We start from the raw sequence: 25,742 nt of genomic DNA on the forward strand, positions 1-25,742 counted from the left end.
GATCAGCCTCAGTCTCAGTCTCAGTCAATGTCCTTATGTAAGCGCTGAAACACACTGTGCTGAAGCTGATCATGCATTTACATCACTGACATAAAATAACTCTTTTGAACACGTGAAGGAGGGGCTTGAGGAGTTTCTAGAGAACAGATAATCACAGAGACTCTTTTCATTTGTGCCAGTAAGCGAGCACCCAGTGCACCCAGAGCACCCTGGCAACTGCATGGCAACACACTACTAACCACTCAGATTACCCTAAACTGCATAGCAACACACTGTTAACCACTCAGAATACACATGCAACAGCATAAGAATGATCTGGCAATTTAGTAACTGAATAACACACCTAAAAAAAAAACATGCATTCAACTGCATTGCAACACCATGACAACCATTCACAACACACTAGCAACTGCATGATAACACTCTATTAACCCACAGATCACATATTCATTTGCATAGCAACACCCTGGCAACCATTCTCAACACACTAGCAACTGCATGGGAACACACTAACCCAACAGAATTTATACTCAATTGCATAGCAACACCCTGGCAACCATCCACAACACCCTAGCAACTGCATGGCAACATACTAATCCACAAAAGACATATTCATTTGCATAGCAACACCCTGGCAATCCTCCACAACAACCTAGCAACTGCATGGGAACACACTTACCCACAGAATGTATACTCCACTGTATAGCAACACCCTGGCAACCATCCACAACACCCTAGCAACTGCATACCAACATACTAACCCAGAGGATGTATACTCAACTGTATAGCAACAAACTGGCAACCATCCACAACAGCATGGCACCACCCTGATGACCATCCACAAAACCTTAGCAACTTCTTGGCAACACACTATTAACTGGCAGATCATATACTGTATTCCACTACATAGTAACAGCCTGACAACCATCCACAACAACCTAGCAACTACATTGGAAACACACTTACCCACAGAATGTAAATTTAACTGCATAGAAACACCCTGGCAACAATCCACAACATCCTAGCAATTGAATGGCAACACACTATTAGCTTACAGAACACATACTGTATGCAACTTCATAGCAATGACCTGGCAACCATCCACAACCCTAGCAACTTCTTGGCAACCCACTATTAACTGGCAGAACAAATACAGTTTTCTGTTACATAGCAACACTCTGGCAACTATCTACGACACCCTAGCAACTGCATAGCAACACCCTGACAACCATCCAGAACAGCCAAACAACTGCATGGTAACACACTAACCTACAGAACAGATATTCAGCTGCATAGCAACACCCTGGCAACCCTCCACGACACCCTAGCAACTGCATGGCAACACATTAAACTACAGAATGCATATTCAGCTGCATAGCAACACCCTGGCAACCATCCACAACATCCTAGCAACTGCATGGCAGCACACTAACTCACAGAATGTATATTCAACTGCATAGCAACACCCTAGCAACTGCATTGCAATGCACTAACCTACAGAATGCATATCCAACTGCATAGCAACACCCTGGCAACCCACCACAACTCCCTAGCAACTGCATGGCAACACACTAACCCACAGAACATATATTCAACTGCATAACAACACCCTGACAACAATCCACAACACACTAGCACTTAGCAACTGAACAGCAGCACACTGGCAACCATCCACAACACACTAGCAACTGCATAGCAATGCCCTGGCAACCATCCACAACACTCCATCAGTGTGCTGGTGAGCATTTAACACTTTACATTTTTTTTACATTATTTTTTCTTGAAAGCGCAGAGTTTCTAGCGAATGCATGCTCTGTTTCATCAGCTGGCCCTATTTTTGAGTCTTGGCTCGGATGAATGAATTTGTTGGCTGTGAAAGATGAGCTGCTGTGTTGCTCAATAATTTAGAGTTTGTAACAGACGGCACATCGGCAGGAGAAGCAGCGGAGCTGCACTTGACTGATATGCCATGACAAAACAAAAGGGAAAAGAGGCAGCCATTGTTTTTATCGAAATCGGATCTTTGGAGTAGCCGATGCAAGCCTTTTGTCCGACCTAGTGTACACTTTAACATGGGAATACACCACAGAATTCTGTTTGGACAGCTTGAAGCAATGTTTGATGCACTGCAGGCTCCATAAATGTGTTTCTCGCATATCAAGTTTTGTTCTGTTCAAAGCACTTCAGTCTGTTGCATTGCTGCGTCTCCTCATCCATCATTTATTAAGGTGTGCCCATTTAGTTTCAGGCCTTATCAGTCACACACCTGATAATGCCAGCTATAAAAGACATGGTTGATTTCAAATGCATGTTTGGAGGCTTTCTAATGGGTGAACATATAGATAATCTGCGCTGGTAGACACAGGTGGCCGCACTTCTGTTATACTTGAGACCGATAGAGAAACTAGATAAAAAGAAGCCTAAAATGAGCCTATTGACAGGTTGAAATAGGTCACAAATGAAAATAAACACAATCAAGTACACTATTACATTCTCTTTGCCTGTTTTCTGACACCTGCAGCTCCACGGCCATCTGTTGACAGTGCTGGTAGTACCTGATTACGTGTAACCTGGATTATGTCAATTTTGCTTCTAAAATACAATAGCACTAATATACACTTTACTTATAAGTCTTCTGGTTTTGTAGACATTTGCACAAAGACTTTATGTTACTAACCACAGAAGTAATCTAAAAGTAATCAAAAGTAGGATAGCACCTGAAATGTGTAATGTAATTGATTGCATTAATAACCACAAATATTTGACATGTAATTTGCACTATCAGTAATCGACTACAATTAGTAAGTAATCTAACTATCACTGTCTGCTGATATGAGATTAATAATTTAATCATCATAATATCCTGGAAACACTGTGAGTAACCTGTCTGCACATCAATTGATAACAAGTGTTTCTCTCTGTGCACCATCGGCCTTACGGGAAAATGAGCTCAGTAGCGGTAAATGGAAACTTTATGATCTGGCCAGCAGCTCTAAGTGACAACTGACATATCAGCCGCTAAGAGAGGATGATTTTGACATATATAGCTCTTTGCTGATCCCCATTTAATCAAAACGGGGCAAAGTCACATCCATTACTCTCCATTTCCTCCTGGCACGGGATATCAGTCGTAAAGAAAGCACCATTACCTCTGATAATGGGTGAAGTGTCTGACCAAATGAGGTGTGCTCCGAAATCATATATATATATATATATATATATATATATATATATATATACACCATATAAATATATGACCATATACATATATATATTTATTTATATATGACTCTTATACTATTATGTATTTTTCAATCCTTTGTATTGTTACTTAGTTCATAGCTCTTTATAAATTACAGGTGTTTGATAAGTCAAGCATTACTTTCAACATTGCTAATATGCTAATAGAGGGAAACCGTAAACAACCACTCAGAACACCCTAGCAACAGCTTAGCAAAACTCCATGCACACAGCTGACTCTAGAAATCACATAGCAACACACTAACAGCCATGTAGAACATGGAAACCTTATACCAATGCACTAGCAAGCACCCATAACACCAAAAACAAACCATAACAACCACATAGCAACACCCTGGCAACCACTCAGAACAAGAACAACTCCAAAACAAGATGATGCATATTAAGGGATTAATTCTAATAAATACTAATACAAACAACCAGAACACCCTAGCAACACCTTAGCAACCCCCTAGGAACCACCTTAGCATCATCTTAGCAACCCCCGGTTACCACCCAGAACACCCTAGCAGCAGCTTAGGAACCCCATAGGAACCACCCTAGCAACATCTTACCAACCCCCAGCAACCTCCCAGAACACCTTAGAAACAGTTTAGGAACCCCCCAGGAACCACCCTAGCAACATCTTAGCAACCCCCGGTTGCCACCCAGAACACCCTAGCAGCAGCTTAGGAACCCCCTAGAAACCACCGTAGCAACATCTTACCAACCCCCAGCAACCACTCAGAACACCTTAGAAACAGTTTAGGAACCCCCTAGGAACCACTCTAGCAACAGCTTAGGAACCCCATAGGAACCACCCTAGCAACATCTTAGCAACCCCCAGTAACCACCCAGAACACCCTAGCAACAGCTTAGGAGCCCCCTAGGAACCACCCTAGCAACATCTTACCAACCCCCAGCAACCACTCAGAACACCTTAGAAGCCTGTCCTGTGGGTGTCGCTGTTTCGCTGTTTCCCTGCTTCCTGTTTGCCTCGCTGCAGAGTGGTCTGTTTGTTTGTAACGTTAGCTCTCTGCAGCTTCGTTTTTCTACTGGATTTTCTACTGGATTCTCTATCTTATTGTTAATTCTGCCGTTTTAAATTGATAGATATAGCTTAATTTAATTTCTGGTCTTATCCATCAAACTAATCTGACTAATTAGATTGTTCGCCTTACTCTATAATCACGAGTGCAGCACGTTAGCATTCCATAGCCGGTTAATTTGCCGCTCGCACTCCATTCACGCTTTTAACTCTTGTTTACTATTTTTAGCATTGCGCTGGCCGGTTAACTTGCCATCTGCGTTCCATTCACGTTTTTATTTATTTTTTCTCGTGTTTAATATCGTTAGTACTCTTTTAGCCGGTTCCGTTCCATTTTTTCTCCCCCTGATCTGTTCTTCAGGAACTCTAACAACATTGGTAAGTTGAAATCATTCTACAATCACGGTGAGTAATGGCTTCTTCTCCTACAATTGTAGTCTGCACTGCTTGCCACATGTATAACTTATCTATCTCTGTCAGCAGTGAGCCTTATACATGTGATAAATGCAGGAATATAGTCAGGCTGACAGAGAAGATTTCAGAACTAGAGTCACGCATCCAAACTTTAATGGAGGATAGTAAGAATGTGAGGGCCTTAGATACGGTTTTGGATGTGACTAGCTCAGAAAGCCCTGTACATTGTTCGGTTCCGGTAACAACGCCCATGCAGCAGGGCAATTGGGTGACTGTGAGGCGGCATAGTCGCGGGTCAAAACACCGCTCTTCCGTTCCGATCAGAACATCAAACAGGTTCTCCCCACTCAGTGAAGCACCCACTGAGAAACCTGATGAAAGTGCTCTAGTAATTGGCGATTCTATTGTACGGAACGTGAAAATAGAGACACCAGCCAACATAGTCCAATGTTTACCGGGAGCCAGAGCGCCTGACATCTTGGCAAATTTAAAAGTGCTGGCTAATGCTAAACGTAAATTCAGTAAGATTGTTATTCACGTCGGCGCTAATGATGTTCGACTTCGCCAGTCGGAGATCACTAAAAATAATGTTAAAGAGGTGTGTGATCTTGCAAGTACGATGTCAGACACTGTAATATGCTCTGGTCCCCTCCCGGCTTACCGTGGTGACGAGATTCACAGTAGACTGTGGTCACTCCATGGCTGGATGTCAAAGTGGTGCCCACGAAATAACATAGGTTTCATAGACAATTGGACAAGCTTTTGGGGCAGACCTGACCTGTTGAAAAGAGATGGTCTTCATCCCTCCGGATGTGGAGCATCTCTTCTATCTAGAAATATGGCACATAGTCTTAGAGTTTGCACTTGACTCACTGGGGCCCAGGTCAGGAAGCAGACAGACTGGCTAAACCGACCGTCTGCTAGCCGCCTCACGTCACAGAAATCAGTTAATTCTCTGCACATAGAGACCCTTTCACCTAGATATCACTCTATAGAGACTGTGTCTGTTCCCCGAGCTAGAAAATACAAAAAACGCCTGAATCAAATCAGGACCAACAATTTAATTAATGTTCAACAAATAAAAAATATATATAATACAGAGAAACAATTGATAAAGCTTGGCTTATTGAATATCAGGTCCCTTTCTACGAAAGCACTTTTTGTAAATGATATGATCACTGATCATAACCTAGATGTGCTCTGTTTGACAGAAACCTGGCTAAAACCAGACGATTACATTATTTTAAACGAGTCCACCCCCCAAGATTACTGTTATAAACATGAACCGCGTCTAAAAGGTAAAGGAGGAGGTGTTTCTACTATTTATAGCAGTATTCTCAATGTCTCTCAGAGAACGGGCTTCAATTATAACTCGTTTGAAGTTATGGTGCTTCATATAGCATTATCCAGAGAAACAAGTACTAATGATAAATCCCCTGTGACGTTTGTGTTAGCTACTGTATACAGGCCACCAGGGCACCATACAGACTTTATTAAAGAATTTGCTGATTTTCTATCCGAATTAGTGCTGGCCGCAGATAAAGTCTTAATAGTGGGTGATTTTAACATCCATGTTGATAATGAAAAAGATGCATTAGGAACAGCATTTATAGATATTTTGAACTCGATTGGGGTTAGACAACACGTGTCAGGTCCTACTCATTGCCGAAATCATACTCTAGATTTAATACTGTCACATGGAATTGATATTAATGGCGTTGAAATTCTGCAGCAAAGCGATGATATCTCAGATCATTATCTAGTCTCTTGTACAATCCAGATAGCTAAAACTGTTAATTCAATTCCTTGCTACAAATACGGTAGAACCATCACTTCTACTACAAAAGACCGCTTTGTAAGTAATCTTCCTGACTTATCTGAATTCCTCAGCATATCCAATAGCTCAGAAAAACTTGATGATGTAATAGAAACTATGGACTCTCTCTTTTCTAGCACTTTAGATACAGTTGCTCCAGTGCGCCTAAAAAAGATTAAGAAAAACAGTCTAACACCGTGGTATAACGATCATACCCGCGCCCTAAAGAGAAAAGCACGAAAAATGGAACGCAGCTGGAGGAAAACAAAACTAGAGGTTTTTCGTATTGCTTGGCGTGAATGTAATTTATCTTATAGGAAAGCATTAAAAACTGCCAGATCGGATTACTTTTCATCTCTCTTAGAAGAAAACAAACATAACCCTAGGTATTTGTTCAATACTGTGGTTAAATTAACTAAAAATATAGCAGCAACAGGTTTAGACATTTCCCAAAAGCACAGCAGTAATGACTTTATGACGTACTTTACCTCCAAGATAGACACTATTAGAGATAAAATTGTAACCATACAGCCGCCCGCTACAGTATCGCATCAGATAGTGCGTTGTAGATCTCCTGAGGAACAATTCCATTCATTCTCTATTATAGGAGAGGAGGAATTGTATAAACTTGTTAAATCATCTAAACCCACAACATGTATGTTAGACCCTATTCCATCTAAGCTACTAAAGGAGGTACTTCCAGAAGTCATAGATCCTCTTCTGAATATTATTAATTCGTCACTATCATTAGGATATGTCCCCAAAACCTTCAAAATAGCTGTTATTAAGCCACTCATTAAAAAACCACAACTTGACCCCTATGAATTAATTAACTACAGACCAATTTCGAATCTCCCTTTTCTGTCAAAGGTACTAGAAAAGGTAGTATCCTCACAATTATGCTCCTTCTTAGAGAAAAATGGTATCTGCGAGGATTTCCAGTCAGGTTTTAGACCATATCATAGTACTGAGACTGCTCTAATTAGAGTAACAAATGACCTGCTATTGTCAAGCGATCGTGGTTGCATCTCTCTATTAGTGCTACTGGATCTTAGTGCCGCATTTGATACTATTGACCACAACATTCTTTTAAATAGACTTGAAAATTATGTAGGCATTAGTGGTAGTGCACTGGCATGGTTCAAATCGTACTTATCTGACCGTCATCAGTTTGTGGCAATAAATGAAGAGGTATCATTTAGATCGCAAGTGCAGTATGGAGTACCTCAAGGCTCAGTGCTAGGGCCATTACTTTTTACGCTTTACATGTTACCCTTGGGAGATATCATCAGGAAACATGGTGTTAGCTTTCATTGTTACGCTGATGATACTCAGCTCTATATTTCTTCGCAGCCCGGAAAAACATATCCATTCGAAAAACTAACAGAATGCATAGCTGATATTAAAAACTGGATGGCGAATAACTTCTTACTGTTAAATTCTGAAAAAACAGAGGTATTAATTATTGGACCTAAAACCTCCACAAGTAATGACCTAAAACACAGTCTAATACTAGATGGCTGCTCTGTAAATTCGTCGTCATCAGTTAGGAACCTAGGCGTCCTATTCGATAGCAATCTCTCCTTTGAAAGCCACATTTCTAGCATCTGCAAAACCGCATTTTTCCATCTTAAAAATATATCGAAATTACGACCTATGCTATCAATGTCAAATGCTGAAACATTAATTCATGCGTTCATGACCTCAAGGATAGATTATTGTAATGCTTTATTGGGTGGTTGTTCTGCACGCTTAATAAACAAACTCCAGCTGGTCCAAAATGCAGCAGCTAGAGTTCTTACTAGAACCAGAAAGTATGACCATATTAGCCCGGTTCTGTCAACACTGCATTGGCTCCCTATTAAACATCGTATAGATTTTAAAATCTTGCTAATTACTTATAAAGCCCTCAATGGTTTAGCTCCTCAGTACTTGAACGAGCTCCTATCGTATTATAGTCCTTCACGTCCGCTGCGTTCTCAAAATTCTGGCAATTTGATAATACCTAGAATATCAAAATCAACTGCCGGCGGCAGATCATTTTCTTATCTAGCGCCTAAACTCTGGAACAATCTACCTAACACTGTTCGGGAGGCAGACACACTCTGTCAGTTTAAATCTAGATTAAAGACACATCTCTTTAACCTGGCTTACACATAAAATCATTAACACATTTCTATAATTCAAATCCGTTAAAGGATTGTTAGGCTGCATTAATTAGGTCAACCGGAACCGAAAACACCTCCCATAACACCTGATGCACTCGTTGCATCGTAAAAAGAATGGCATCTACGCTAATATTAGTCTGTTTCATTCTTATTCCGAGGTCACCGTAGCCACCAGATCCAGCCTGTATCCGGATCAGATGGTCACTCCAGTCCCCCGGATCCAGTCCGTACCCAGCTTAGATCATGGATCACCACCTAGAGATGACTTCAATAGCCGTGGATGTCAACCAGATGAGCTCCAAGGCGGATCACCAATAAAGACCTCGCCAACCTTGACGGCCATCGGCACTACACCACAGGATCCTGATGAGTTCTCTACAATCAGACATTGGTACAAACTGTTGTTTGGTCTGGCCAGAGGAGAACTGGTCCCCCGACTGAGCCTGGTTTCTCCCAAGGTTTTTTTCTCCATTTCTGTCACCTGTGGAGTTTTGGTTCCTTGCCGCTGTCGCCTCTGGCTTGCTTAGTTGGGGACACTTTCCAGCGATATCGTACACTATTTGAACTGAACTGACGATGATATCACTGAATTCATTGATGAACTGCTTTTAACTGAAAATTGATTGTTACAATAATGCGTTACTTACACACTATTGTGCTGTTTAAATACTGTGCAGTTGCTTTGACACAATCTGTATTGTAAAAGGCGCTATATAAATAAAGGTGACTTGACTTGACTAGAAACAGTTTAGGAACCCCATAGGAACCACCCTAGCAACACCTTAGCAACCCCCTAGGAACCACCCTATCAACTTCTTAACAACCCCACAGTAACCACCCAGAACACCCTAGTGACAGCTTAGGAACCCCCTAGAAACCACCGTGGCAAAATCTTACCAACCCCCAGCAACCACTCAGAACACCTTAGAAAAAGTTTAGGAACCCCCCAGGAACCACCCTAGCAACACCTTAGCAACCCCCTAGGAACCACCCTATGAACATCTTAGCAACCCCCAGTAACCACCCAGAACACCCTAGCCACAGCTTAGAAACCACCCTAGCAACATCTTGTCAACCCACAGCAACCACTCAGAACACCTTAGAAACAGTTTAAGAACCCCCTAGGAACCACTCTAGCAACAGCTTAGGAACCCCATAAGAACCACCCTAGCAACATCTCAGCAACCCCCAGTAACCACCCAAAACACCCTAGCAACAGCTTAGGAGCCCCCTAGGAACCACCCTAGCAACATCTTACCAAACCCCAGCAACCACTCAGAACACCTTAGAAACAGTTTAGGAACCCCATAGGAACCACCCTAGCAAAACCTTAGCAACCCCCAGGAACCACCCTAGCAACATTTTAGCAACTAGGCACCACTAGCAAAATCTTAGCGACCACCCACAATATCAAAGCAACAGCTTAGAAACCCCATAGGAAACACACTAGCAACAGTTTAGCAACCCTATAGGAAACAACATCTTAGCAACTCCTTGGGAACCACCCTAGCAACATCTTAGCAATCCCCCAGCAACCACCCTAGCAACATCTTAGCAACATCCTAGGAACCACCCTAGCATGATCTTAGTAACCCCCTAGTAACCACCCAGAACACCATAGCAACATATTAACAGACACATCATATCAACCTAGTACTAATGCCCTAGCAACCACCCAGAACACCCTAGCAACTACATAGCAACACCCTGGCAACAAACTGTTATGGTGAGTTTTGCACTGGCACACAAATCTATTAAAAGTACATAATTTGTGAATTAAAAGATGCAGCTCACTATTTATTTGTGTTTTTAAAAATGTATTATATTTTCTATATTCTATTTATTCTATCTATTTTTACTTAATTAGAATGAAATAATTATAACTTTTACATTAATTAAAATAAGTAAAACTTATTATTCAGCATAATTAATAAATTTTTGCATTTTTAATTCCGCACATAAATTCCATTAATAGTCACAAGTGCCTTACAACAAAACAAGTGTTTTGGCCTCTGACCCTGATCTTACTGCATGTTATCAGTCTTGAGTTGAACTATGTTCCTCCTTGAAGATGGCAGACAGTGAGCGAGTGAGAGAGAGAGAGAGAGAGAGAGAGAGTGAGAGAGAGACCTAGAGAGGGAGAGAGGGAGGGAGTCAGTGTTAGTAGAGCGCAGACAGAAGACAAGAGCTAAAGGAGGCTGTCGGACAGAAACACCACGATCATGAGTCAGAAACACACTGCAGTATAGAGAGACACACACGAGGAGCAAACAACAGCAGAACGGCCACCGAAGAACCCTGTGTTTGAATCTGCCAGACAGACAGACAGAGAAAGAGAGAGACACTGCCGTCTCCTGGACTTCTCCCCGTCCGTGTGAGGTTGTGGCAGGCATGGCGTCGGAGCCGGGCACCCAGTCCAGAGTGATGTTTCAGACCAAAGAGGAGGAGCCTGCCCAACGCAAACTGGGCAAACTGACGGTCAAATACAACCGCAAAGACCTCCAGAGGAGGCTGGACATCGAGGAGTGGATCGACGGGCAGCTGCACCTGCTCTACGACTGTGAGGTAAGACAGATCCAAAAAGACAGACGCTCTGAGGCGCATTACACAATCAGACTGAAGTAAATAATGCACAAAAATAAACAGGTACTGTACAGGCAGCGACTTTAGAGAGTCACTAGCTGTCATCATATGAAATGGAAATGGAGCCAAAAAAGATCATCTGAGGAAAAACATTTGACGTCACATTAACTTTTGATTAGGCTCTGAGACATTGTTGAGATCTCTTCTGAGAGTCTTTTTCTCTGGAGATGTTAGTAAGTATCTATTTAATCTCGAGGCGGTCTAGGAGGAACTATTGAGGGAAGTTGGTTGAAGGTTTCCTAAAGGAAATGCATCTTTTACCATGGTACCACCACAGTATGCACTAAATGTGATATATACTGTATGTCGGTTTGAATCGAGAGTGAAATAAAATAAAAAACATGAGAAAAGTTTACAACTTAAAGCTTCAGAATTGTGTTGAAATCATCCTGTTTATGCCGTTTTAGACATACATTAATTCAGACTAATTCAGAGTAGACATCACAGTTACGTCACTTGTAGCTGCCACTGGTGACGAATAGAGATGAACAGGTAAAATTCATGGAATAAGAGAGAAAAAAATATTTTTGTGCTTTTTGATGACAAAATCGGAATGCAAATATTTTTTAATAGAATACTGTCGTCAAAGATGCCATTTGAAGCTAAATGCAGACGTTTAAACACAAACTATGGATGAAAACTGCTATGATTACTCTCCTTTCAAAGCATAAATTTGATTTAAACAATATGTCTACATTATATTCACATATTCTGTTCATAAGAGACGTATTGTATTAGCCATACAGTTACAGCATGAAACATTATTTAAACCTATTACTCTTAACATTTTTACATAACATGTATATATTTTATCTTACAATTCTGACCTTTTTTTTCTCGCAAATGCAAGTTTGTATCTCCTAATTCGGATTTTATAACTCAAAAATAGTGAGTTTGTCAATTCTAAGGGGGAAAAAAAGCCAGAAGTGCGGAATATAAAATCCTACACTCTTAAATATAAAGTTGCTTTAAAAGGTTCTTCACAGTGATGCCATTAAAGAACCATTTTTGGTTCCACAAAGAACCATTCAGTCAAAGGTTTTTTAAAGAACCAGCTCTTTCTTACCTTTTTATAATCTGAAGAACCTTCTTTCACCACAAAGAACCTTTTGTGAAACAGAAAGGTTCTTCAGATGTTAAAGGTTCTCTATGGAACCATTTAAACAAAAAAAGGTTCTTCAGTGTATTCTGAGCCAAAAAGAGAGAATTCTTTATTGGAATTGTGAGATATAATCTCAGATTGCAAGAAAAAAGTCAGAATTTTGAAATATTATATAAAATTCAATTGTTCAAATTTATATTGTTTTCAGTTCTGTAAGACTATCCCACTATCTAACGTCAATTTCGTTGACCAAGAGTGATTATCGCTGGGTGACAAGCTCTTGTAATAAGCAGAGAACATTTTGAAAATGACATCTACTCAATATAATCTATAATCTTTTTAAATCTAACTATTTTGTACCGTATCCGTGTAATTCTCTAGCCGTAAAGGCGATCCCTTCAGGGTGTTATGCAACCAATATGCATGAAAATCCAGAATATTTACAAACCTATAAAGCGACTTACAAATGCACTAGATTTACTTTAGAGGTTGACTGGATCTATATGATGACGGCTGGATGTCTCAGTGCCTTTATATGAACCATCAGCGCTTCTTCTGACATATGTCAATTATTTGCACAGAAAATCATTTCAACTCCTTTCTCGGTGTAAAAACAAGCTAAAATCATGTCTACAGCAATGCACTCAGAGTGGACATCTACAATGGAATAATACATGCATACATACCATTGGACATTATATACACTGCCATTCAAATATTTTTTAAATAAGTTTTTTATGCTCATCAAGGCTGCATTTATTTGATCAAAAATACACAAAAAAAACAGTTATATTGCAAAATGTTATTACAATATAAAATAGTGTTTTTTATTTTAATATACTTTAAAATATAATTTATTCCTGTGATGCAAAGCTGAATTTCCATCAGCTGTTACTCCAGTCACTTACTTACTAGTCCAGTCTAGTAAGTGTCACATATGCTGATTTATTATTAGAATTATCAGTGTTGGAAACAGTTGTGCTCCCAATTTTTTTTTTGGAAACCTGTGATTTTTTCAAATTTTTTTGATGAATAACAAGTTCAAATATAAATGTTTTCTAAATCCATCCTATCCTTTTTTATTAATTGAACACATCCTTGGTGAATAAAAGTATAAATTTCTTAAAAAAAAAAAAAAAGAAAGAATAAAAATGTACTTTTGAACAGGTGTGTGTATTGTTAGAAAACCTTTCTATTTTAAATAAATGCTGTTCTTTTGATCCTTTTATTGATCAAAGAATCCTGAAAAAAAGTATTACAGGTTTTAACAAAATATTAAGCAGCACAACGGTTTTCAACACTGATAATAAATCAGTATATTAGAATGATTTCTGAAGGATCATGTGACACTAATGATACTGAAAATTCAGCTTTGTATCACAGGAATAAACTACATTTTAAGATATATTCACATAGAAAATTGAAAATTTATTTTAAATTGAAATAATATTTCATTATATACATTTTTTTCTGTATTTTTAATCAAATAAATGCAGCCTTGATGAGCATATCTTTTTTAAAAACATAAAAAATTTTACTAATCCCAAATTTTTGAGCAGCAGTGTAAATTCATACAACATTATTAGTATACTCTATATCCATACATAACACACATATGTAACACAAGCTGGCTAAACACTGAATTGCACTGAGCAATTAACATAAGAGCGCCACATACTTCCAGTGTAAGTGCATTAATGTCTATTTTACAACTGAGGAAGAGTGTGAATGATTGACAGCTCATCACAGATGCCACTCGTTGAGGTTAAGTTGTATATTGAGCCCAGAATTTTCCTTAAAGCGCACACAGATTAGACTGGAACTTAATGACGTCCTGATCGATCGTCATAATGACATCTGGAGACGTGCAACATCTGCCGCGTTACATCAGAGAGAGACTGAGTGTATCCACGCTGCCATGGCAACAGGATTCTGGTTGGCTCAGCATGATGGGATGCTTGTGTGATTGCACATGACATTTACTCGAATGCGCTGAGGATACGGTGACATTAGAGGAGAGAAGGTGATGATATTTGAACAGATCAAGTTTTTTTCTCTCGCATTCCCTTTGTGAGACACAGAGGCGTGAGTGGAAGGTTTTTCCTCCCACATGTTCTGATTATAACCCACAGCCCGCAGACTGACAGCTGGTCTAATGCCAATCTTGCCCAGCAAAACATGCAACAAACACCTGAAATCTGCAATCACTCACCAAGACAGTTTTGCACGCACCTTTATAGTTAAGACACGTTCACACTTTGATAACCATAACTAAAATGATTGCATGATAACTTAAATGCTGGAGGTCATTTAGATGGCTTCTGATTGGCTGTCAAAATTTGTATTGTTCTGCGTGATTCCAATCAGTGATATTTTAGTATCATTGAGATAATATTATAGATTATTTTTCTTATCACACACTGCCGCTCGAAAGTTCTGGATCAATAACACTTGTACTGTTTTTAAAGAAGTCTTTAATGCACATCGAGGCTGCATTTATTTGATCAAAAATACAGAAAAAAACAGTAAAATTGCAAAATGTTATTTCAATATAAAATAATGGTTTTTATTTTAATATACGTTAAAATATAATTTATTCCTGTGGTGCAAAGCTGAATTTTCATCAGCTGTTACTCCAGTCTTAAGTGTCACATGATGCTTGATTCTATTACCATATCAAAGATTTTATTTTTTGATGAATAACAAGTTGAAAAAACAGCATTTATTTAAAATATAAATATTTTCTAACAATGTAAATCTATGCTATCACAATTTTATTAATTTAACACTTCCTTGGTGACTAAATGTATTAATTTATTTAAAAAAAGAGAAAGAATCAAAATTTACAAATTTAAATTAACTTTTGAAAAGTACTGTACATTTTTAGAAAACCTTTCTATTTTTAAATAAATGCTGTTTTTTTTTTAACATTTTATTGATCAAAGAATCCTGAAAAAATATGACAGGTTCCAAAAAAATATTGATAATAAATCAGCATATCAGAATGATTTCTGAAGCATCATATGACACTGAAGACTAGAGTAATGATGCTGAAAATTCAGCACTGTATCACAGGAATAAATTACATTTCAAAATATATTCACATAGAAAACTGTTATTTTAAATTTAAAAAATATTTCACAATATTACATTTCTTTTTCTGTACTGATGAGCCTAAGAAATGTCTTTAAAAACCACCAGAAATCTTACTGATCCCAAACTTTTGAGCAGCAGTATGTATATATATATATATATATATATATATATATATATATATATATATATATATATATAGAGAGAGAGAGAGAGAGAGAGAGAGAGAGAGATATACACACACACACACACACACACACACACACACCTTGGACCACAAAACCAGTCTTAAGTAGCACAGGTATATTTGTAGCAATAGCCAAAATTGTATATAGCCGTACAATGTATGTGTCAAAGTAATTAGATTATCAATTTTCTTTTATGCCAAAAATCATTAGGATATTAAGTAAAGATCAAGTTCCATGAAGATATTTTGTACATTTCCTACCCTATATATCAAAACTTAATTATTTAGTAATATGCATTGTTAAGAACTTCATGTGGACAACTTTAAAGATGATTTTCTCAATGTTTCGATTTTTTTGCACCCTCAGATTCCAGTAAAGTATTGTTATTTTACATAACATTTATTTTATGGTTTTATTGTTATAGTTGTCGTGTGAACTGAATGATTATTAAAGCTTTATAGTTCCAGTTATCATTATAGTTATCATCCTTGGTTTGATTGGGCCTTTAGATTAAACCAGATCTGAGTGCATTATTGCACTTTATGGAAAGCAAAAGTAAAAACAGCTTTTCTAATTTAGCAAAGTGAGATTTCTTGTTAGAGAAATGCATCTTTGTTTAAAATAGAAAATAGACATTTTAAGCAGATGCTAGGTAGATTGCATCAATGAGATTCTCTAGAAATCGAACCCATGACCTTGTAATTGCGAGCACCATGCTTTACTATTTGATCTTCAGGAATAATCAGTTATTTACTCTTTGGAGTAACTAAGGTGTTAATCTGTGATAACTGAACCCACAGCCTTTCAGTCACCATCTTAAACCACCAGTCTATGCCACCCTGAGAACATGATGAACTGCACCATGTGCTTTTGTGATATGATATCTTGCATATGACAGCCGTACACTGATGTATTTTTCTCTACTAGAAAAATACAGGTTGTTCCTGTAGCAAGAAATACAGCATGATGCAAGGCAATGCATGAATTGAAAAACAAAAAGGAAATACATAAATGTAAGATAAACTATCAAGAAACATGTATTTATTTTTCATTGCTTCAGTGTCAGAAATGAAAGATTTCCCATGCATTTTTACCATTATTTGGGTATTTGTCTTGTAATCATATAAAAACACACAGTGTGTCATGCAACTGCGTTAAATAGCTCAAGCGAATCAATTACAGATAAATCTGTAAAAAATGCAAGATATCAAACTCTGCAAGAATATATGTGAAATTCATCACTGCTTATTCAGTTCTTTATTGTTGGAAAGGCCAGAAAGATCCAGAAAGAGTGGATGGAAAGATCATCCACTTCACATTTCCTCCACTTTCAACAACACTCACTTTGAAAACAGTGAGTTACATATTACTAAACCCATCACCAGACAGGATTAGAATAGAAGAGAATGTCAAATGTTAGATAACATATTACAAGAACAGAGGAAATTACTTCTGCCTCCACATTTGAAATATCCAGCTCACTTAGCAGTCGTGGTTAATGTCTGACCCTGACCTGTTACTATTAAACTCAAGCATTCAGTGATGCAGATCTTTCAGCACGGTGTGTGTGAAAGAGAGAAAGTGTTGAATGTAGTGGCAGATGTCCAGCATCTGTGTGTGTGTTTACTCTACTGTAGCTGTCAGATGACACTAGAAACATTAAATGTTTTCTGATAAACACACATGTACTGTACAGAAGCACTGCTTTGCCATACACAAATTGTTTTTTTTTTCTAGGATTTTTCAAGGGGATTTAAATGGAGCAGGCTTTGAGGGGAAGAGTCTGTTGTGTCCTAAATACATGCTAAAGCAGCTCTATTTAAAGAGCATGCTTTCATGTTTACTGTGGTAGATAGATCTGAAGATATGTGCTGAAGGAAAGACAACCCAGGTGAATAGGCTAAAAATGTCACTAATAGACACCATACTTCTCCAGTTGGTTGATTACATGAGATTTGCAAACACTTTTTTGTAATAAGTGTTTTTTTTTTTTTTAGGGGGGGGGGGGGGGGGGGTTATAAATAAAGACAAAAATGAGGCGTTACCCAATTAAATATACACATTTTTAGAAAATAAATCTGAACATTGGATGAAGCCAGGTTCAAAATTCTTGTTTTATTTTGTTGACATAATAGAGGTAAAAGTGTTTATAGAAGGGATTTTGGAAATCTCTTTTTATCACTTCATAATTAAATAAATACTGCCGACAGCCAGAAAATAAATGAATTTGCCATATTTTTTAGGAATAAAACATTGCATAAAACTAGGTGAATTATATATGAACAAATCCTTCAGTAAAAACCTTCAGAATATAGATAGAAATAAAACTCTAAAAATTGTTGTATGTAAGTGCTGCTGAAGTGGAGATAAATGTCTTTAAATAATGCATTGTATTTTAAATCTACAGACGCAAATTGACAAAGTGCAATAATGAAATCACATGAATTATATATAAACAAATCCCTTAGTGGAAAGCTTCAGAATATAGAGAGAAATAAAACTCTTTTTTATTTTGGTGTATGTAACTGCTGCTGAAATAGAGATAAAACTCTTTTTTAAAAACGGCCTTTAAAGTTATGTTTCAACTGAAATCTACAGACGCAAATAGACAAAGTGCAATAATAAAATCTGGTGAATGTTATATAAACAAAGCCCTCAGTCGAAAATCTTCAGAATATAGAGAGGAATAAAACTCTAAATTTTGGTGTATGTAACTGCTGCTGAAATAGAGATAAAACTCTTTTTTTTAAAAACGGCCTTTAAAGTTGTGTTTCAACTGAAATCTACAGAAGCAAATAGACAAAGTACAATAATAAAATTAGGAGAATGATATATAAACAAACCCCTCAGTAGAATCCTTCAGAATATAGAGAGGAATAAAACTCGAAATTTTTGTGCATGTAAGTGCTGCAGAAGTAGAGATAAAAAAAACTAATTTTAAGAAAACGGCCTTTAAAGTTATGTTTCAACTGAAATCTACAGACGCAAATAGACAAAGTGCAATAATAAAATCTGGTGAATGTTATATAAACAAAGCCCTCAGTCGAAAATCTTCAGAATATAGAGAGGAATAAAACTCTAAATTTTGGTGTATGTAACTGCTGCTGAAATAGAGATAAAACTCTTTTTAAAAAAACGGCCTTTAAAGTTGTGTTTCAACTGAAATCTACAGACGCAAATAGACAAAGTACAATAATAAAATTAGGAGAATGATATATAAACAAACCCCTCAGTAGAATCCTTCAGAATATAGAGAGGAATAAAACTCGAAATTTTTGTGCATGTAAGTGCTGCAGAAGTAGAGATAAAAAAACAAATTTTAAGAAAACGGCCTTTAAAGTTATGTTTCAACTGAAATCTACAGACACAGAAGTGCTATAATAAAATAAGGTGAATGATGTATAAACAAACCCCTCAGTAGAAACCTTCAGAATATAGAGAGGAATAAAACTCATAAGTTTTGCTGTATATAAAGCTCATTTTTAGAAAACAGCCTGTATTGTAATTCAAATCTACAGATGTAATCTGTAGTGCAATAATAGAATCAGTGTGAATGATATGAACAAACCCTTCTGTAAAAACCTTCAGAATATAGATAAGAATAACACTCTAAAATTTGGTGTATGCAAACGCTGCTGAAGTGGAGATAAATCTCTTTAACTAAACATATTGTATACAGACGAGAATAGCTCAAGTGCAATAAAATAAACACTTTCATGTATATTTTGGATATTTTCTTTCCATTAGTCTAAAACAATATGCAGTGCACTGTAAAATAGCCTAAATTGACCAGTGTATGATTTATTTTTTATTTTGTGCCTATAGTGGCTTGCCTTACAATAGTATTAATGAGATTATAGTGGAAAATGATATGCTCCTTATATCAGCATACTAGCTTCTGGATCTTGTAAAGCACCAGAATATACGGCACATGGTTTCCTAAAGTTGAGCTCACTGTGGTTTGGGAGTGGCGTTTTGGCGATGATGATGAATATTTGATGGCTCAGCGGAAGAGTTTCACTCTGGGTTCTCTGACGCTTCCGTGTGGAAGCCTGCAACAGTCCAGCCCCCGTGTCAACAGCTGCATTATTCATAAGCATCTCCAATTTATGCGTGAACTCACTGGATCCTGCAGTTCCTCTGCCCAACCCTGACTTGACCTGAAATGTTTTTGGTTTTTATTAACTTGAGTATGAGTATTAAAAACTGTTCTAAGTTATGCATAAGTGGTTTTGCAGTAAAGGTGTTCTGAGAAGTTGCTAGAGTGTTGCTGTGTGGTTGCAAGGTGTTTTTTTACCGTTTGGTGTGAAAAGACACACGATTACATGTCTGAAGCCCAAACACTACAGGACAAAGCATACACACTCAACTTTAAAGGAAAGTTCACACAGAAATGAAAATTCAGTCATTATTTACTCAGCCTAGTGTTTTTATAAAGCTGAAAAGCTACATGTCACATATTTTATGATACTTTTGGCAGGCAATATGGGTACCACACTGTAAAAAAAATTACATGATCAATAAATCATTGCAACATATGCTTTTACATTACCTCAATGTATCAAAATAATGTAACCAGTTTAAACTTAAAAATAAAATAAAAAATAACTTGCACAGCCAATTTGAATATACTTGAAAAATTTAAGGCCACAACTGGTCAATTTAGGTCAAGACACTACAGACAAAAACATTGTTTTTTATGGACTGGTCAATGTTTAGATTTTGGGCTATTTGGCCTTTCTTAATGTGTTGTTTCAGGCTAATTGAAAGAAAAAATTAAAAATACACTTTTAAGTATTTATTTTACTGCACCTTATCCACTGCATCTGTAGATTTCAATAATACATATATTTGTATTTTGAGTACATAATCTACATTGAGTTTTTTCTCCACTTCAGCAGCACTTACATACACCAAAACTTACAGTTTTATTTCTATCTATATTGTAAATGTTTTTACTGAGGGGTTTGTTCATGTCATTAACCTGATTTTATTATTACATATGATCTCTTTGCATCTGTAGATTTCAATTATAATACATATATTTAAAGAGTTTTTTCTTCACTTCAGCAGCACTTACATACACCAAAACTTACAGTTTTATTCCTATCTATATTCTGAAGGTTTTTATTGAGGGGTTTGTTCATTTTACATTCACCTGTTTTTATTATTACACTTCTGTTTGCGTCTGTATATTTTAATCATAATACACATTTTTAAAGGCTGTTTTCTCAAAATTAGTTTTTTCTCCACTTTAGCAGCAATTACATACACCAAAACTTACAGTTTTATTTCTATCTATATTCTACATGTTTTTACTGAGGGGTTTGTTCATATGTCATTCACCTGATTTTATTATTACATATGATCTCTTTGCATCTGTAGATTTTAATTATAATACATATATTTAAAGAGATTTTTCTCCAGTTCAGCAGAACTTCCGTTCACCAAAACTTACAGTTTTATTCTTATATATATTCTGAATTTGTTTACTGAAGGGTTAGTTCATATATCATTCACCTGATTTTATTATTACACTTTATCTTTTTGCGTTTGTAGATTTCAATAATAACACATATATTTAAAGAGTTTTTTCTTCACTTCAGCAGCACTTACAAACACCAAAACTTACAGTTTTATTCTTATATATATTCTAAAGGTTTTTACTGAAGAGTTAGTTCATATATCATTCAACTGATTTTATTATTACTATTTGCATCTGTACATTTTAATTATAATACATTTGTTTAAAGATTTTTTTTCTACTTCAGCAGTACTTTCATACACAAAAACTTACAGTTTTATTCCTATTTATATTCTGAAGGTTTTGACAGAGGGGTTTGATCATATAGCACTGACCTGATTTTATAATTACCCATTTTAATTATAATGCATATTTTTAAAGGCTGTTCTATCAAAATGAGTTTTTTCTCCACCTCAGCAGCACTTGCATACACAAAAACTTACAGTTTTATTCCTGTCTATATTCTGAAGGTTTTAACTGAGGGATTTGTATAAAAATTTCATACATTGTATTCCTAAAAACATGGTGAAATGTATTTATTTATGGCAGTTGACAGTGTTTTCTGATTTATGGAGTGATAAAAAAAGATAACTCCAAAATCCCCTCTGTAAAAATCTTAAATATAAAAAAATTTCAAAACTTTTAACAAGAATTTTGGCCCTGGCTTAATCCAATGTTTAGTTTTCTCAATGCAAATGAGTGTATATTTAATTAGATAATGTCACCTTTACTTTGTCAATCAATCAACCACAAAATCAACCACAAAATTTTAATCAATCAACTGGGCAAGTATGCTAACATCCATTAGCAAAATTTTTATTTTTTTGGTATTTTTTTGTAAGGATGCTCTTGTTCTCTAGGGTCAATGATCCACTGCATCAGTGCTACTGGAGAAGATTTCTACATTATGTGAACGTGGCTGGCAGTATTTGTGTTTTGATGGCTCTGAGCCTAAGGCAGGAAACCCAGGAAGGAAGATCAGATTAGTAATGGATCCACATTAGGGAATCAGCGCCGCCTGACATCCGTGAAATCTTATTCAGACAAAACATCCATGCATGCTAACGCTAACAGACACTGAAAACACCCTATTTTACTATGATTGTATAATGCAATTATTAGTGTGTGAAGGATAAACTCATCCAATCATTGACTCACACTTATGTTGTTCAAAACTTGCATGACTTTTGATGTTTGTCAGAAAGTTCTGCTGCTCTTTTCTATATAATGACGGCAGACAGAAATCAGGAACTGTGACGCTGTAAGCAAAAAGACCATAAGTATCATTCAGGATATTTTATATCTCAAAAAGAGAAATTCATAAATGTTAGAAAGTTTTAATATTTTAAATTAGCATTTTTTAGTTTTCATTTGAATTTTAGTTTAAGTTTTAAAAAGTTTTTTGTCATTATTATATAATATTGGATTTAATCTTTATTGATATATTAATGTATGCAATTATATTTTACAATTAGCTTTCATTTTTGATTTTCTGTTTAATTTTAGTTTTAGTAAATGTTTTTTGTCATTTTTATTATTTTTTACTTTTCTATTTATCTTAAATAATTTTTTAAATATATATTTTTTATTTTAATTTATCTCATCTTTATTGATATATTAATGTATGTAACAATTATTGTGAAATTTGCTTTCATTTTTGATTTTCAGATTTTATTTTAAGTCTTAGCAATTTTGTTATGTTTTTGTCATTTGTACTATTTTTTTAATATTTCTATTTACCTTAATTTTTTATATATTTATTTCATTTGATTTTATCTCATCTTTATTGATAGATTAACGTATACATAATAATATTTCTAAAATAGCTTTCATTTTAGATTTTCAGTTTTAATTTTCAGTTTTTGTGATCTCGTTTTATTTTTGTCATTTTTATTAGTTTTTAATATTTCTATTGATCTTAAATACATTTCTTTAAATATTTTTTACTTTTATTTGATTTTATCTCATCTTTATTGATATATTTAATATATTATATTTAATTTTGAATTTAGCTTTCATTTGAGTTTTCATTTTAGTTTAAATTTTAGTAATTTTGTTATGCACTTTTGCTATAATTATTATTATTTTTTAAATATTTCTTTTTAGCTTTAATTTATTTTATGTCAGTTTTAGTTTCAATACTAGTGTTTTAACCAATTTAATTTATAGTTTAAGTTTTAATCATTTTGTTATTTGCTTTTGTCATTTTTGTTTGATTTTGTTTTTAAATAAATGTTCTATTTAGCTTTCTATTTATTTGTAATTTTTGTCTTCTCTGAGTATTTTTTTAACATTTAATATTTAAATATTATGTAATATTATTTTATTTAATTTCAGCTTTATTTTAATTAACAAAAAATATTTTTAAGTGTAGTTAACAAAAACAGGACAATGCCTTCAGGACACTGAGAATTAGCAGGACACCATTAAGCATATTGCATCTTGATATGCAACTAGTTGTTCTGTGTGAATAAATGACAAGAATAACGGTATAAACGCAGCCTAATAGAAGGAGCAGCTGTAATAATTGCCCCGCGGGGTAATTAGCGCATGCTAACGCAGCAGTTCCTCTAAGGTTCTCATCTCTGAGTTCCTCTAATGTTCATGTGAGCAGCAATTAGTGCTTTGAGTTTAAAGTCAATGGTGTGGTTTTTAATGCGGCATCACTCTGGGGGTCTCATCTGTCTGATTTCAGATGCTTTTAAGAGCGGACGTCATTAAAACACTCCAGCAGAGATGCTTTGAGCTTCAAACTCAAACACTATTAGTAATTTCACACAAGCTACAAACTGCCATATAGCTGACATAAATTATAGTCACTCCAGGAAAAGTGGTAATATGAAGGAATTTTTCATATTGATTTTGTACAGGTGTTTTACCTGAATTATGCATTGCATTGTGTACTGTTTTAGGGTGAAGGAAATGTCTATTAATTTAATTAGAAACTGGACATTTATGGATTTTTTGCTTACAGTGTCGCTTAAGTGTGAGATAAAGCATAATGAGTCACATTTAATTATTTATAATGACAAAGTGGATTATGTGGATTATTCGTCCATACAGCAAAATAAATAAATAAATAAATACATAAATAAATAATTTTTAATATTTTAGTGTTATATGCAAAAAAATATTTATATGCAAAAAAGACAGGTCAATTTTATATTTATTTTATAGATATATAAAAAAATTAAAAATAATTTTAAAAATACATTTTTTGTGGTATATTTGTTAAAATTATATATATTTATTTATTTTTTATTTTATATTTCTATATTTTTAGAATTTTTTATATTTATAAAATATATATATAATATATATTTTATTTAAATATAAATATATTTTTTTAAAAGCATTTAGAAAAAACATTTATTTATTATATTTATAGAATTATTTTATATTTATATATTTTTATAATATATATTAGTTTTTTGTATATTTTTGAAAAAATATATATAAACATTTAAAATATTTTTGTGGTATATTTTTTGAAAATATATATTAATTAATATAATTATTTTTTATATATTATATTATATGTTTGTATATTTTCAAAAATATAAATATATGTATTTAAAAGCATTTAAAATTTATTTTTTTAAATCACATTTTCAAAAATGTCCACAAAAAAGGGCAAAACACATTGGTAGAAACTATATTCACAAAAAAAATCTTGAAATATATTTAAACAAATACATTTTCTGTATATTTTAGAAATTATATACATACCAAAAACATACCAAAAAACATATTTTTGCCTCTTATATTTTTGAATGCATATTTAAAATATATTTATATTTTTAAAATATATTTTCAGAAACATCCAAAAAAATATTAGTAGAAAATATATTCATTCTTAAACTATTTTTTAGCACATACAATTTTTGCCACTTTATAATATATTTAGTAATGTATTTCAAAATATACATATTTCTTATCAATGAATCATGCTGCATGTTTGCTTTATGCTTTAGGACTGGCTCCGTTTCCAGCATCATTTCTCATTTAGACACATTAAGACTAATTGCAGTTTTAGTTGGACTGCATCAGCAATATCTCTGGACCAATAACTTTCTTAATTATTAATAGATTTGTTTTGCAATTAAAGGAGCAGTTGCATTATTAAATGTTTACGAGCGTCTGCTGAAACAGCCATCGATTGTCTCTGTTTGCAGGAGGAGGAGATTCCTGAGCTGGAGATCGACATCGATGAACTTCTAGAGCTGACAGACACAGAGCAGAGATCACGACTACATGTACGTTCACATTCAGCCCTCATCTGAGGCTCAAGTACAACTCATAACTTTATGACAAACATGTACAGATGTTGTTCCTGCTCTTCTGTCTTTAACAGGAGCTTTTGCAAGAATGTGGAAAGCCAAAGGAGGTAAGACAAAGCTCTGAGAAACTGTAAAAAAACACAAAACAGCTTTCATATGCACTTATGAACAAATCAGTCATTTACCTGAACCTAAAAACAAATAAATTAGGCCTAAATTTAAGATT

At 35.2% G+C, this 25,742-nt stretch overlaps 1 protein-coding gene across 1 annotated transcript in view; it reads left to right on the forward strand.

Moving 5' to 3' along the window:
• The first annotated feature begins 10,858 nt into the window (after positions 1–10,858).
• The window catches only part of ppp1r14d (protein phosphatase 1 regulatory inhibitor subunit 14D), a 16,915-nt gene continuing 2,031 nt past the window's right edge, over positions 10,859–25,742 (forward strand). Inside the window, exons 1-3 of the mRNA XM_073827463.1 lie at positions 10,859–11,251; positions 25,412–25,492; positions 25,591–25,623. Of these exons, the coding sequence (XP_073683564.1) occupies positions 11,078–11,251; positions 25,412–25,492; positions 25,591–25,623 (288 nt within the window). The 5' untranslated portion in view covers positions 10,859–11,077. The remainder of the gene's footprint in view (positions 11,252–25,411; positions 25,493–25,590; positions 25,624–25,742) is intronic.

The sequence above is a fragment of the Garra rufa genome, chromosome 21 (assembly GCF_049309525.1).
Source record: "Garra rufa chromosome 21, GarRuf1.0, whole genome shotgun sequence".
Taxonomy (NCBI): Eukaryota; Metazoa; Chordata; class Actinopteri; order Cypriniformes; family Cyprinidae; genus Garra; species Garra rufa.